The sequence below is a fragment of the Cheilinus undulatus genome, linkage group 9 (genome assembly GCF_018320785.1).
Source record: "Cheilinus undulatus linkage group 9, ASM1832078v1, whole genome shotgun sequence".
NCBI classification, from domain to species: Eukaryota; Metazoa; Chordata; class Actinopteri; order Labriformes; family Labridae; genus Cheilinus; species Cheilinus undulatus.
In genome coordinates this window covers 35174336-35189608 of record NC_054873.1, presented here as the reverse complement: position 1 = coordinate 35189608, position 15273 = coordinate 35174336, and the positions used below count along the sequence as shown (strand labels likewise).

The 15273-nt window shown below is 37.7% G+C and overlaps 1 protein-coding gene across 1 annotated transcript; it reads right to left on the bottom strand.

Moving 5' to 3' along the window:
• Positions 1–2007: 2007 nt before the first annotated feature.
• Positions 2008–15273, bottom strand: slc41a2a (solute carrier family 41 member 2a). Its single transcript, XM_041796199.1, has 10 exons — positions 14890–15273; positions 12096–12203; positions 8871–8942; positions 8642–8786; positions 6145–6291; positions 5879–6026; positions 5572–5651; positions 2485–2616; positions 2257–2405; positions 2008–2184 (listed from the first exon to the last, which is right to left on the bottom strand). The coding sequence occupies exons 1-10, from the start codon at positions 15271–15273 to the stop codon at positions 2008–2010; spliced, it is 1542 nt and encodes a 513-aa protein (XP_041652133.1).

Below are 15273 nucleotides of genomic sequence, written 5' to 3'. Positions count from 1 at the left end.
CATATCTGCTGAAAAAAAACAACAAAACATTAAACTGCAACTTCTGTGATTTGAAAATTGCAGTGGGATATGCTGCAGTTTTAACCTGTCAGATAGACTGTATTATACATCTACTGCAGGGATGACGACAGGCATTGAGTCTGGCAAATTCCTCTGCTTTACAAGGTTACCGCAGTTCAGTCTAAATTTAGATAAATTACCTGAGCCACAGTAGCTAGTCAGTACTTAAAGAAAACTATAAAATGTTCTACTTTTACTTGAGTAGATCTATATGGCAATACTTTCACTTTAGAACATTTTAACCAGAATAACTGTACATTTACTTGAGCATGATAGTCCTTTTCTCTTTTCACCTCTGCATGTAAAAGAGAAAAGTAATTCATTAAAAGTTTATTTAAAGTACTGAGCACTGAGTGGTTACTTTGATACCTGAAGGGGTCTGATAGTTAAAGGTGATCTTTCCTAATGTGCAATAATAACTGAGAATACGAATCTCCAACCAACACACATTCATAATAAATTGAAATGCAGCAGCTGTTTTTGGATGTAATGAGAAAACATTTTATTGCTGTGTGCTATTGACCATCATGGGTAATAGAGATCAAACTACTGGACATGACGGTGACAAAACCTCCTCATTTTGACTTTGAGTTTTAGTTTTTTTAACTCAGAAATGGATTTAAAAAAAATGTAGTTATGTACAAAACTTCCTCCAAAATATACTTAACTGAAATAAAATTACTGATTTTAAAATGTACAAGTTCACCAAAAATACTCAATTACAGTAATTTGAATAAATGTTATTAGTTACTTTCCATCCCAGTGCATGTAAGAAAAGTGTATCTGAATAGTTTTACTAGTATGCGGGTATAATATGACAATAACAATATGGAAAAGATATAAGGAGCTGATTGTGAGAAGGCTTTATTTAAAATTTGCATTTTTAATACAAAGACCTACTTCCAAACAATATTTATTATACAGAATCCATAAGCAGACCTAAAGTCAGTATCTTTCTAGAATAACTTTCACAAAGAATAGAATAAAATTCACAAAGCAAATTGTAAATAAATGTATGTATTGAATGCATTTTCTCTTTGTCCTTTGGGAAAAACTCATGGACATCCCTTTAAAAATAATGTACATTAAGTGTGTTTAAGTAATGAATGATTCTCAGTTATGAGAGGCTAATAGGAATCCAGTAAGTTTGTTGGATAACTATAGACTTAATACGGATACTGAAAATGTGTTAATTTTTGTATTAAAAATGTGCTTACCAGACACTTAAATCTATGAATCAGTTTGTACATCCTGGCGTGTATCCTACATATTATTTGCAGGCATAACCATACAAAGACGGGCTGTCTGTGAGATCCTTACAAAATAATCCTAAGACACATTGCAGTCCCTTTCTATGTAAGTTAAGACTGTATGTTACTTCTGCATAATGTCATTAAAGGTGAAAAAATATTGATTTAATTGGTAAAAAGTTAGAAAATTTAAGTCCTACACACAATAGAGATGGGTTCACCTGACTGAAACAAAACTAGAAAGAACATCCAGTCATCTAATAAATAGCCCGGATGGTTGGAGTTTACATTTGGTGGAAATCAGTTGCAGAGATTTCTCATCCAAGCCAGCCTTACAGTTATTTCAGCTCTTGTTCAAGACAGGCATTTCACAGGCTGGGGGAAAAGGCAGAATGAGCTTCAGGCTGGATATAGAGAAGATGAGATAAAGGAGGCCTGAACAATCTTTATGTCTTTGGACTTTGATGAAAATGCTGGAAACGATGGGCTGGAGGAGACTTAAATGTTTAAATAGTAGATCACTGGGCAAAAAGATCAGGGTTTTGTCAATGGAAAAGCAGTTTTAGCTGGTAATGATGACAAATGATGACAAATACTGAGAATAACTTGTTGAAAAACATGCAGCGTCTTTGTCCATGTTCTTATCATCTTCATTATCTTTGGTTTGTTCTCACATAAATCGTCTCTTTCTTTAAAACTACACACTGCCTGAGTCACCGGCACACCATAGGATGAGGAAGGACAGAGCCAGGAGAGCAGTGCCCAGCAGGTCTCCCAGAGCCGTGAGGTACGGTATGGAGTAACTGTCTGGGTCTTTACCTCTCCGCCACAGACAGTGGACCATGCAGTCAGCAATACACAGCAGAGATGACACCTGAGAGACACACAGCAGAGATTAACAGTGATGGAAATGTGCTGAGTAAAAGCTGTCACTCTTTAGTCTCACCTGGATTACAGAGGCAGCCAGAAAGATAACAGTGAAGAGCGGACTGGGCAGAGTGTGGCCTCCTTTAATCAGGTGGACTGCATGTATGAAGACCAGCTGGCCAGGTATGACCAAGAAGAGCAGAACCTGAGCAGATCGATGGTTTGCTCCTAAACATGACCAATCAGGATGATTGATTTGTGCGTTTGTTCAGCCTTTATACAAAGTTTATGTCTGTCTGAGTTTTACCTCTTCCGAAGAAGGTTCGACAGGGGTTGTAACAACCCTGACGGTCTTCAGGAATCTCTCTAGGAGGGTAATTCAAGTGCAAACTGGTAGAGATACGACTAGACTGTATAGAGACCAGGTTTCCTCCAATACCTTTAAAAGAAAGAAAAGAAGAGGGGCTTTATGTGTTTTATACTCTCACACAGTACAGAAAATAGAGTCTTTGCAGACCAAGAAATAAATCAACAGTGATTTGCTTTTATTTTCAGAGCCATGGCGAGGTGTAGGACTGAGACCCAACCTTACCTCTGGCCTAATCCACAGAGAGAATGCCTTTAATGTCTGCACCTTTAACCCTTAGTGGTCAACTGGTCAACAGGCTTGTTTATTATTTTTCACTTTGACTCACTGAAGCATATAACACATCTAACAAACACAAAAAGAATTTTGAAAAGTTATCTTTAAAAAATATGATAAAGTTTTGTCTTTTAACTGTAGCACTCAGTTCAAAATTTTACATTTAAACACAAATACAAGAGGACTACTACTACAAGACTATACCGTAGTTATGAATGATTACCAAATCGTAAAAATGTGGATTTGGATGACCTTTAACCTGACACATCAGATGGATTTGGTTTAAACATCCATCTGGAAAATCTTTGATATACAGCATTTGGGAAAGGGCAGACACTTTAAACAAAACCTCAGAGGGTGATTGGATGAACGCTCTGTCTGTCACATCTTTATGGGCCAATCAGAGCAACAAAACACATGACGTTGTCGCCGCTACCGAGGTTCGCATGCGCGGCTACCGAGGAATAAACTCCATATAGAACTACATAACGTGAACCATGGCGACTATAGACATGTCAGTGCACGACTTTTGTCGTTCTTGAAAAGAAAACAACTCACTGCTGTTCTTTGTTTTTCTTTTAATAAAGAAATGTCATCAAGTTCTAAAAAACTGGCGCTTTAGCAGCATCCACGCTAATGTCTTCTGCCATAAAGGCACCGGCCTCTTGTTGCTGCTTGCTTGCGTCACGACTCTGCCACGCCTGAAAGTTCTGCCCCTCGTCACTGATTGGTCCTGTCACTTTCTAACCAGGCCCAAACGGTTCAGGTGGGAGCTTTGCAAGATGGATTTGCCAGTGAGAAACAAGGAAATGGGCGTATCCATCTGCTTTGCAAGGTCAGATGACCTTGCAAAGCAGATGGATTTGTGAGACTGCCATCAGGCAAAGCCATCTTGCAAAGCTAATCTACAGCGTTGTGCCAAGTAAACAGAGTCATTTGAGGAGAATGAAGCGGTACAGGCGCTGTACTGATAGCAATAGTTGCCCCCACTGTAGTGGTTGGCTTGGACGTAGCTGCTGTATAGGGCAGTTTTATCAGAACCGGACCACATTTCTTGATCAAAATGAGAGCAAAGAGCCACACTGAAAAGTTGTCATGATGAATAAGATGTTTTTGCTCTTCTGCTGATGTATTTCAGCATGAGTTTGCAATTGTTACGGGCAGGGTAGAGTTGTACTGTATGCAGTTATTCAACCCATCAAGGTACTTTGCCCAAATGATGCTGGTCCCGCTCCTTTCTGGGCGAAAATGTGATCGGGTAATTTGTCATTTCAAAGCTTAAATTATGAAAACCATGTGCTTTAATGGTTATTCAGAGACCAAATCCAATAGTTAGTGAGTTATACAAAAAAAATTACATTTCAGAATAGGGACTGGCATATAAAAATGATTAAACTACCCCATCATCTGACCTTATATATGTATATATTTTAACCATGTTAAATGAGTTGATTCTCAACTTTTAAAACATCATTAATTGACTGGTGATTGTGTGAATTATCTGTTTATAGCTGAGCAGACTACAACAGAGTGATTGCTAGCGTGAATCATAAGAAACACATTAACAGTCTGACATTTGACCACTATAATCCTCTCCCCTTTGAGATCTTCTGTCATTCTCCCTCATTACTTAAGGGTTTAAAAAACACCTTGTAAATCATCTTTTTAATTATTTGATGCTCAAAACTCAACCCAACAGTATTTCTACTGGTGTTTCTTAATCTACAGCCATTCAAACACAGAGCTTGCCATAACCCAAAACGTTGCACTGTTTCTATCAATGGCTACTGCCACGGTGGTGATTAGCTTAGATGTAGCTGTAGAAACGCAGCAGTTTAATCAGATCTTGACCACATTTTTTTTTACTAAAACTAAAGCAAAGAGCCACACATAAAGCTTATCTTAGCAGAGAAAACATTTTTGTACATCTTTTGATGGCATGAATTTTTGCCACTGACAAGCTTCGCTGTTCAAACGCTACAATAGTGCTAGTCTGTAAAGCTCAGGTTAGTTCTAAAGCTGTGCACCTCTACTATCTTATTTTGTCTTGTTGCTCTGATTGGCCCACGATGAATGTGACAATGTGGAAATCCAATCACCTGCTTAGAATTTTTAGTCCTGCCCTTCCAGAATGTCTGCGAGGTTTCCCAAATCAATGTGAAATTTATCCAAGCAGTGACTCTATGGAACAGTTTATCTGGTGTGTCAAGTTAAATAAGATAAATAATTATGAAACACTTTAAAACCAAAAATAAAATTTGTTGCTTGGGATGGATTTTGTTTATGTTTTGTGTTTGTTTGTTTATTTGTGTCAAATCCAGTATTTGGGTATTCATTTCCCTGATTCCCTGATGAACTGATTGAATTTTGAAGGTCAAAGGTGAAGGTCATAAGGTCTTCATGGTCAGCAACAGCTTGTGGAATCTGCACCACAAAAACACCTCAGCTTTCTTCTTGGCTAATGTGTATTTTCACTTTCCATGGAGGCTTATAATGGCCAGGTTGGTTCTAGTTCTTGTTATTTCTGCCATTGCAGCAACATGTGGCTTCATCTTTAGACTAAAGTACAACATTTTCTTCAAATCTGTTTAGTGTCTTATGACCTTTAGGTACATTTTTATTGTGAAAAAAATGTATTAATGCTAGCAGTGATAGTACAAGATGAAACTTAAGCTCTTGTTCAGAATTTCATGATTTGTGGTTTTGTGAAATGCAGCCCAATAAATAATTTCTCAAAAGAGGAGGACTTACCATTTATGATGGGAGCATAAATTATGATTCCCGCCAGGTTTGGATCAGACACAGTCTTGTCCAGAATAAGGCCTCCTATACTAGAAAAATGAAAGCAAGAAATGCATTCTAAAATAGCGTTTCAGATTGATGAAGTGAACCGTCTGGTGCACGCAATTATTTTGAATAAAAAAGGCAGCTTCCTAGCTGTTAGTAAAAATGTTGACATGTCAGACACAAGACTGAGCATCACCAACTGATTAAGATTTCCACTCATACAGTATCCTGCTTGGATCTTGGGTTGTTTTTGTCAGATGTGAGCGAGTACCTGCTGATGATCATAGCTGTAATGATTGGTTCCCAGCCTGTTCGGAGGAGGATGAGACTGGCTGAATGTTTGGAGGCGATGATCACCCAAAGAGGAATCAGGCACAACACTAACAGATCCACCAGGTACAGCACATAGGCATACGTTTCTGTCAGGAAAAATGTTATGATTAACAAATTTAGCTTAGATCACAGATATTTATGTTTATGTGAGTTCCAGAATGTCAAGTACTTTAAGTGAATTTTAAACTCCTCATCTGTGTTTACCTATGAAGGAGAAGAACCACTGACTAATGCAGGCGAGCAGGGCCAGAGTGATGAGGTCCCCAAAGCTGGCTGCCATGGGTGTGGCCACGTTGTCTGGGTTGATCCCAACTCGTTTGGAGCCAAATATCACTCCAACCATAATAATACCTACAGAGGGTGAACAAAAGGTTTGCAGTTATGGTATCATATCATGGTATTACAAGATTGAAAGAGATAGTGCATTTAAATGCATATTTTCCACTAAAACAAACCTTTGATGGCATACTAAGCCATTTCTGACCATAAGATCACAGAAAAATGTTTTTTATAAGTTTTTCTGTGTTTACTTCTTTAGAACTGAATGTGTAGCTTTAAGTTTTACTCCTCTTTTGCCGAGGTGTGTCAAGCTGCTACTGAAAACACCACATTTCCTGTTTTTTAGTCTTTTTCACAATTAAAGCAATCGGGGAAAAGGAAAACTTTGTTGGCATGTTTATCATTGATTTAACTTAGTTTAGCAGCAGTACCAGTGTGTTTACACTACTACAGAGTACAGGTTTACTGCCCACCACAAATGCCAGTACAAAACTACATCTAAATAGCATGTAAGCACGCTGTCAGTGTGTCTGTCCATATTATGAGAACTAGAATAATTAATGAAGAGCTGCCTGCACTGTCTAAAGGTATACTATGGAAACTTCCACTCAATGTACCACCTACCAGCTCTGAAACGACTCTTCATTTGGTACCATTTAGCCTTTTTTAATCTTTATAAGAACAAAAATTGAAAAAGCAAACCACCTCTCAAGCACAGAGGTGTCCAAACTATGGTCCAGGGGCCTAATGCGGCTCTTGGCCCATTTTTAATTGGCCCCTAGCAAATTGTAAAAAACATAAATGAAAAATGGCCCACATTAGAGCTTGAAACTTGTGCTTTACTGTGAGGTATAGTTAATCTGTTTTCTTATTGACAGACCAGTGTAGTTTTGTTACCTTGGGGGCTCATCCGGGAAGGTAACACAAGACTACACTTCTCTGTCAATAAGAAAACACAGAAAACATGGTAATTTGTGAAGACAGTATGAATTTATGTCAATTAGCGTCAGTTTTACTTTCAGCACAAGGAAAGGCTGCTGTGCTAATTCTGTAAACAAACATTTTGACACAACAACTAGTTAATATACCTTTTCGTGATGTAACTTTAAAGCACATCAAGTCATCTAGTGTATCTTTACCTACATTGGACAGGACTGACTTACTTTGATATCATAAAGGGGAGGTATATGAAAGTGGCCCCACCATCCTTGAAATTTTCTGTATGTGGCCCTCAGTGAAAAAAGTTTGGGCACCCCTGCTCAAGTAGAATCCAGCTCCTATCACTCACAAAAGGAGCCAGCTCTTAAAACCAGTTCATCTGTGAATGACACATCATGACTCCCTCATAACTTGTCATCTTGAATTGAGTTGTCATTTCAATCTTAACAATACTCCACAAGATTTATGTGTAAATAGTATTGTATTAAAAGAGTTTTTATGACAACAGAAGAGAGAAAATCTGTTAAAAAGGCACTGCTTACCTCTTTGCTCATGGCTAATTCGCTCCCTTTCATTCTTAATGCTAGCAGCTTCACTGCACACAGCATGCAGAGATACCTCACCATGGAAAAGGAGCCACTGAAATAACCTGGGCTTTTGTTTGCATAAGAGCCTGGCAGCTGAGTTCTTCTGTCAGGTTGTCACAGAAGTTCTTAATCCTCTGCAGTGTTTTAGTCCAAACAAAGTATAGCTTCACTTTGAGGAGTCTTTTGGTCGTCCATGAATTGTTCTCTTGCAATGAAACTCTCCCACTGGGCCTCTACATACAGCGTTCCTGAGTAGGTAGGAGAGTCTCTCTTTTCCTCCATGAGGTTGTAAGGCCAATGATATAACAGGGAGGAGTTCATTTGAAAAAAGTAACATGTAAAACAGAAAGAGATGCTCTGTCAGTGTGAACACAGAGCTGAGAACAACAGACCCAGAAGGAGTTTGACTTTACTTTTTATTTAAAAGTTATAACTCACTGATCTATGAAGTTATGAAATATTTAATATCTGCATGTTGATGCCTAAATGTCTCATAACTTTCACAATACAAAGAGTTTCTGAGAAAAGCCTCACACAGACTTATGAGATATGTAATCCCTTGGTCTGTCCATTCTTTACTAGTGTGGAAACATGGGAGTATAAGTAGCAGTCTGTAGATATGAAGATCCAGTCTAAAGTCACATAAATAATCCTAAATTTCAGGTGATTATGTCCCAATCAAAACCCAAATTTTGATTTTAATATTTTATTTAATGTCTGCAATATCTATACTGAACTCTTAAAACCCGTATCTTAAATGTAAAGTCCTGTGAGTGGTGAGAGCTGTGGGCAAGATAAGTAACAGTGGCATTTGTAAATCAACCTTCACTTAATTTTCTTTGTTCAGGGAAAGGTTTGACATAGAGGTTCAGTCTCACTGCAGGCTTTGTTGTTACCTTGCAGCAGCGAAGCCATGAAGGCTGTAGAAACACTGGTTGAACACAGCAGCATGACGTGATTAAAGGGCATCTTTCCTTCTGCCATCCAGCCCAGCATCGTTGCCAACAGAGAGGCTAACAGGCCCAGCACTGTGGCCTGTAGCTGTGATAGAGGTAGAAATAGTCATAAGCCTTTACAAACATGATACATTGGAAGAAAAGATACTTGTTAAAAATATATGTATACCTGCTTAAGGGCCAGGTTTCCTATAATCAGCATCCACTTTTCTCTGGTTGATCCCATCTTTGCTGAATTTACCTGACAACAGAAAACACATTCATTCATACCACATCCACACACTGACAGTGGAGGCTGGTTACATCAGTATCAACTAATCTTATTCACATACAAATACACATTTATAAACCACTGATGCAGCAGTGGGAGTAATTCAGGATTAAATATCTTGCCCAAGGAAACAATGACGTGACTTTAGGAAACCAACCGCTCCAGTTGAGAGATGACCACTGATCCACAGTTGCCCCATTTTAACATAGACTTCTGAATGATACAAGAAGAAGTGCACTCATGAAGATCAGGCCATTGTGAGGGCTAGACAGATCTAAAGATGAAATGTTTACAACAACAGCTCATACAAAAGAGATGTAGATTTGAGATATTAAAAAAATGGTGAATCTGAATGTAAAGGAGGAACTAAATCCTTGAGTATAACTGAGACCTACTCTGGAACAAAAAAAAAATCAGTTGCAGTAGCACATTTTTACCCTCTAGATGGCAGTCACTATGCATATTTCTAACAGATGTTATGCACTTTTGACTCAAATGGAGAGTTTTTGACCAGATCAACAAGACCATCATATATCCATATACAAAGGTTTACGCCTGAAAAGGTAGCGTGAGGGGTTAAAACAATGACGACTGTAAGATTGCTTGTGGCCAAAAGAAAAGTTGTATCATCTTTTTCTTTCTTTCTTTTTGTATTTTTTTCTTAATATTGACAACAAGTGTAGTAGATATTTAAGGAGCTCATGGAACTCATCATAGTTTGCCAAAATTATGAAAGACAACATTTTCTCTTGATTTCATGAGGATAAAAAAATTATGAGAAAATGCAATTCTAATGTGTTTCAGTAATATCATTAATTGAAAAGTAAACAAGAATAATATCTTGCAGTGTGTTGCAGGTTGTAATCTTAGAGTTATATTCAACCTAGAATAAATGCCACCATAAGGACATTATTGGTACGTTTTCAATATACAGCAGATAAATATTCAGATTACTTGTCTGTGAATTCTGTTGTTTTGCATAGTTTTTGTGAAGAATATTCATACTGAACCATGCCAGCTTCACGCTTACTGCATACTCTTATATAAAGAAAATGGTTATATTTCAACCTTAAATCCCCCAAAATTGGGGCGCTGTGTAAAATTTTAATTAAAACAATACAATGATTTGCAAATCTCTTAGACCCATATTTCATTCACAGAACATAAACAACAAGTCAGATGTTAGAATTGAGACATTGAATCATTTTATGAAAAATATAAGCTCGTTTTGAATTTGATGGCAGCAACACATCTTAACAAAAGTAGGGACAAGGCCATGTTTACCATTGCGTAGCATCTCCTCTTCTTTTAACAACAGTCTGTAAACATCTGGGAAGTGAAGAGACCAGTTGCTGAAGTTTTGGGAGATCCATGTTGTCCTATTCTTGTCTTTTCTAATGTAGGAGTCTAGCTGCTTGACAGTCCTGGGTCTTCAAATGTTTTTGTTTTTTTGTTTTGTTTTTTTTACAGGTGGAAGGTCTTAACTGTAGATAGGCCACTTCTGACTCTTCTACTGTGAAGCCATGCTGTCGTTATGGATGTGGTATGTGGTATCTTACTGAAATATGCAAGTTCTTCTCTGAAAGAAACATTTGCTGTCTGGGAGCACATGTTGCTCTAAAGCACCTATGTTTTTCAGCACTGATACTGCATTTCTAGACGTGTAAGTTGCCCACATCTGAGGCACTTATGCAACTCCATATCATCAGAGCTGCAGGCTTTTGAGCTGTGCACTGATAACAAGTGGGATAGTCCCTCTCCTCTTTAGTCCACAGGACATGGCATCAGTGGTTTCCAAAAAGATTGACACCATTTGATTAATCTGACCACCAAACAGTTTTCCTTTTTGCCTCAGTCCATTTTAATTGAGTTTTGGCCCAGAGAATATGACAGTTTTTATGGTTCATGTTCATATATGGCTTCTTCTTTGCCTGTTACAGCTTTAACTTGCGTTTGTGGCACAGCCAGCTGTGTTGACAGACAGAGTTTTCTGGAAGTGATCCTGAGCCCATGCAGTGATGATCATGAGCATCCAATATTAACCTTTGTCCTTGTCCCATGCGCACAGAGATTTCTCCAGATTCTCTGAATGTTTTGATGATGTTATTAACTATAGATGGTGGGATATTCAAAGTCTTTAAAATCTTATGCTGAGAAACATTTGTCTTGAATTGTTCAACAGATTTTAAATGCAGTGTTTTTGTAGATTGGTGAGCATCTGCCCATCTTTACTTTTGAGTGACTCTGCCTCTCCAAAATGCTCCTTTTATACTCAGTCACATTATTGAGCTGTTGCCAATTAAGCAAATTAGTTGCAAAATGCTCTTCCGGCTGTTTCGCATCAGTATCACTTACTTGTCCAGCTTTCTGATATCCCATCCCTACTTTTTATTAGATATGTTGCGGCAATCAAATACAAAATGTGTTAATATTTTTCATGAAATCTTAAAATGTCTCAGTTTCAACATCTGATATGTTTTTATGTTCTATTATGAATAAAATACAGGTTTATGAAATCTGAAAATCATTGCATCCTGTTTTTATTTTAACTTCACAAAGCATACCAACTTTTCTGGGAATCAGGTGTACTTAATCAGAAACTGTGCTGACTGTGGATACTCAAAATAAACAACCAGTGCTTTTTTCCATAGTATTCAAGAAGCATATCATCATTCATATTATTCTAAATATAATAGAATTATATATGTTTATTTGGCATATTCATGAATGTTTTTATGATTAATAAGCAGTCATGATATGTGTGATAATTGTGACTTTAAAATGTTGGACTACAGTTTTGTTTGTCTCTGCAGGATATTACACTGCAGGTTCATCTGCTGCCTTAGTGTTCACAGCTCTGTGAGGAGTTTCACATGAGGACAGAGGCCTGTGATGTAAGACTGCAAAGATATAATTCTGAGAAAGAGGTTGTAGTTAGCCTGTCAGTGAGCTTTGTGTTATTCTCTCTCACCCCACTTCAACTCTACTGCTGACCTCAGTTGATGTTTTATCGCTCGTTCAGTTTGTTTATGTAACTATAGATTATTGAAAAGAGGTCACTGTCATGTTATGGTCCCTCCGTCTTTATCTGTGTATGTGAGTGAGTTATAAGAAGGTGCTCACAGCAGTGGAGAGTCTGGAGGCCAGAGTCATTTCCAGGTTGCCCTTCATGCCTAAAACCGCAGGGACCAGGATGAAGAGCTCTGTCACTTCCTGGAACACGTCCCAGTTCTGGCAGAAAAAAAAAAAAAAAAAAAAAAGAGCAGAAAACAATCATCAATGTAATGAAGTAGTTTAGCCACAGTCCAAATTAACACCACAAACATGCAGCCATACATATTTGTTTTCAGTAAATGTGATAAAGATAAAACAGTGTGTGGCATACGATACACTATCTTACACTACAGTATGATACAGTTCAATATAAAGTGATGTGGATGATTTGATATGATAACCTTATACACCAGATAGACTGTTACACTTGTCCATTGCATGGGATATATTTTAGATTTATGTAGGAAACCTGATTCAAAGTGTTTCAGAAGGCCAAAACTTAAAAAACAAAACAAAACAAAACAAAACAAAACAAAAAAACTCTCAAATGATTGGAAAAGCATCACATTCATTATGGACCATTTAGAGCGACAAGACAAAATGAGGAAGTAGGCATGCATACCTCAGGTAAGTTATATGAACTCAGCAGGCAGATGCTGTCATAGATTACAAACCATGGAGCTTGTTGTTGGATGAAATTCATACTAAGGCCAGGCAGGAGAAGTTGAAAAAATATTCAAGACAGTCCAGCTGTGGACAGTTCATTTCTGACGGCCACTCTCACAGACCGCTCATCTGAGACGCCTTATACCTCAGAGCGGATGTACATGCTAAAAGTTTCAAAATAAACTTGGATTAAACATGCATTTATGGTTCTGGAAAGGGTCAAGGTAAGGGTTAGGATGCTGATGTTAAAAGTAAAAAACATGGCTTGCAAAACATGTAATACAGCGGAGGAAACAGTCTGCTTACAGGAAAAAACTTGTCCTCCTTGATAACAAAAAATCACAACAAGCATGACTTACAGAGCCTGTTAGCTGCATAAGTTACATAGATGATGTAGCTACGTAGTTAAGATAGCTAACATTGCTAATGTTGATAAAGCTAAGCTTAAAAAGCAGCTATGTAAGCTATGTTATCTACAAAGCTAAGTTGCTTTAGCTATGTTAGCCAAAGCTCATGTTCCTAAAACTAACTTAGCCACAGATAACAGAGCCATGTAGCTAACATAGCTACAGTAATAACATAGCCATGAAGCAAGTGTAGCTAAAGCTAGCTCACAAAGCAGCTACATTATCTACGTAGCTACATTAGCTTTAGCTATGATTGCTAAAGCTCACATTGCTAAAGCTTACTTAGCTACATTGGTTTTTGTAGTAACATTAACTGCTTAGCTGGCACAGCTATGTTAGCTTATCAAAGCTAAAGCAAGCTACCGTTTGTGTAACTTATGATATTGTATGACAGGATATGAACGATATGATACACTTCTTTGTTCCCTTGGGAATATATGTCTAAGGATCAGACTTATTTCTAACTTTTACCAATAGCCCACAATTTCTAAAGCCCCCTTGCCCTCCAAAATAGAGACACAAGAGGTAACAGGGAAATCATTCCCTACAAAATGGAATGGTCCTTCAAATATCCGATACATCATCAGTTGTCTTCTACCAGAAATGTATTTCTTATTTTATTTATTTATTTATTTTTTAGTGATGCGAGACGGTACAAAGTGTGATTTGCACATTTAAAAAACTAAAAATAACAAAAAATACAATGTAATATGTGTAAATAATTAAGACAGGGTAAACAGATCAGAAACAAAAACAGTACTAGAAATTTCTACTACAAGCTAATTTTTGAATGCCTGTTTGAAATCAAATGCATCAAAAAGACATTAAGATTTTAGATTGTTGTTCATTTCAACACTCAGTTTGGATTGTGCTTCTGTGCCTCTGTTTGAAGGGCCTTGTACCCTATAGTACTTCACTCTAACCCCTTATTCCAACAAGAATCTTGACACTCTACCCAAACATGTGAAAGCCCAAAATGTGGCGCTAGGATAAAGTGAAGGGTGTACTGGGATGAGCCTTGGACTCCAAATGTCGCACACATTAAGCAGCCTCTACAATAGCATTGATAAATAGAAATAATCGAAACAAACATCAATCCAGTGAAAATCACGAAGTGTCAAACTGAAGATTTCCCTTAACTGATATTGGTATAAAATGTAACATAAGTTAGCTAAAATAAGAAAAGATATGACAGTGACACTCATGCACATCCCATTTGAATAAGGTTATTAGAATTTGTTCCTGCCCTCATGAATCCTGTCCAGCTCCAACCAAATACAATTCCTCCCTTCCCTTTGTCCACACCTTTTTTTTTTTTTTTGTTTCAACCCTTTATTTCTAGGGATGCACAATATGATAGGTCTGTTACCAATATTGTTAGATATTAGCTTAAAAAGTCAATTATTGTATCTGCAGATATGAAAATTTCTGTTAATATTTGCAACCAATATGTTGGCTATAACAATAAGCCTATATCAGCTGTAAATGTTGGCTGTATATTAACAAATAAGTCAGCTGAAGTCTTTTTCTTTAGTCATCATCATTCCTTACACTTTAAAGTGTGTTTTGAGGACTGAACTTTTTGGTCTGAACTTCATTTAAATATCAGAATAGATATTGGTATCTATAAAATGAATTCATTCCCTTTTTCTTTCTAAATTCTCTTTTTATTTCATGTTTACCAAGAATGTATTTTAATCATAGTCTCCCTGATTTCATTCCATTCATTTGAAGACACAAAATGTCTTCTATGAGTTTTTGTCCTCCCCTGATTTCCTTTGTCTCCTCACCTGAACAACATCCAGCAGCATCCCTGCAGACACCGTCCCGAGGCCAGACAGCAGAAACGGCACCAGGATCTGAAGCACCATGGAGCACACCGTCTCTGCTGGTGCACTTGAGCCTTGTGCATAATTTGACCTCGTGGATGCACTGATTGTCGACCTGCCATACAGTTTATCGGGCAGCAGATAGTCTGTCTCTGTGTACTCCTGTGGCCCCAAGTGTGGACTGGTGTCCTCTGGTGAAATATTCCCATTAGAGTTGTGGTGTTGTGAAGCTTCAGAGTGTGGATACAAGGACTGATCCATATGGGATCCATAATGATGTCTGGTACCTCTGCTGGCTGATCCACTTGGCGGTAGATGCTTTTCTTGTGAGCCTGGGACCATCAT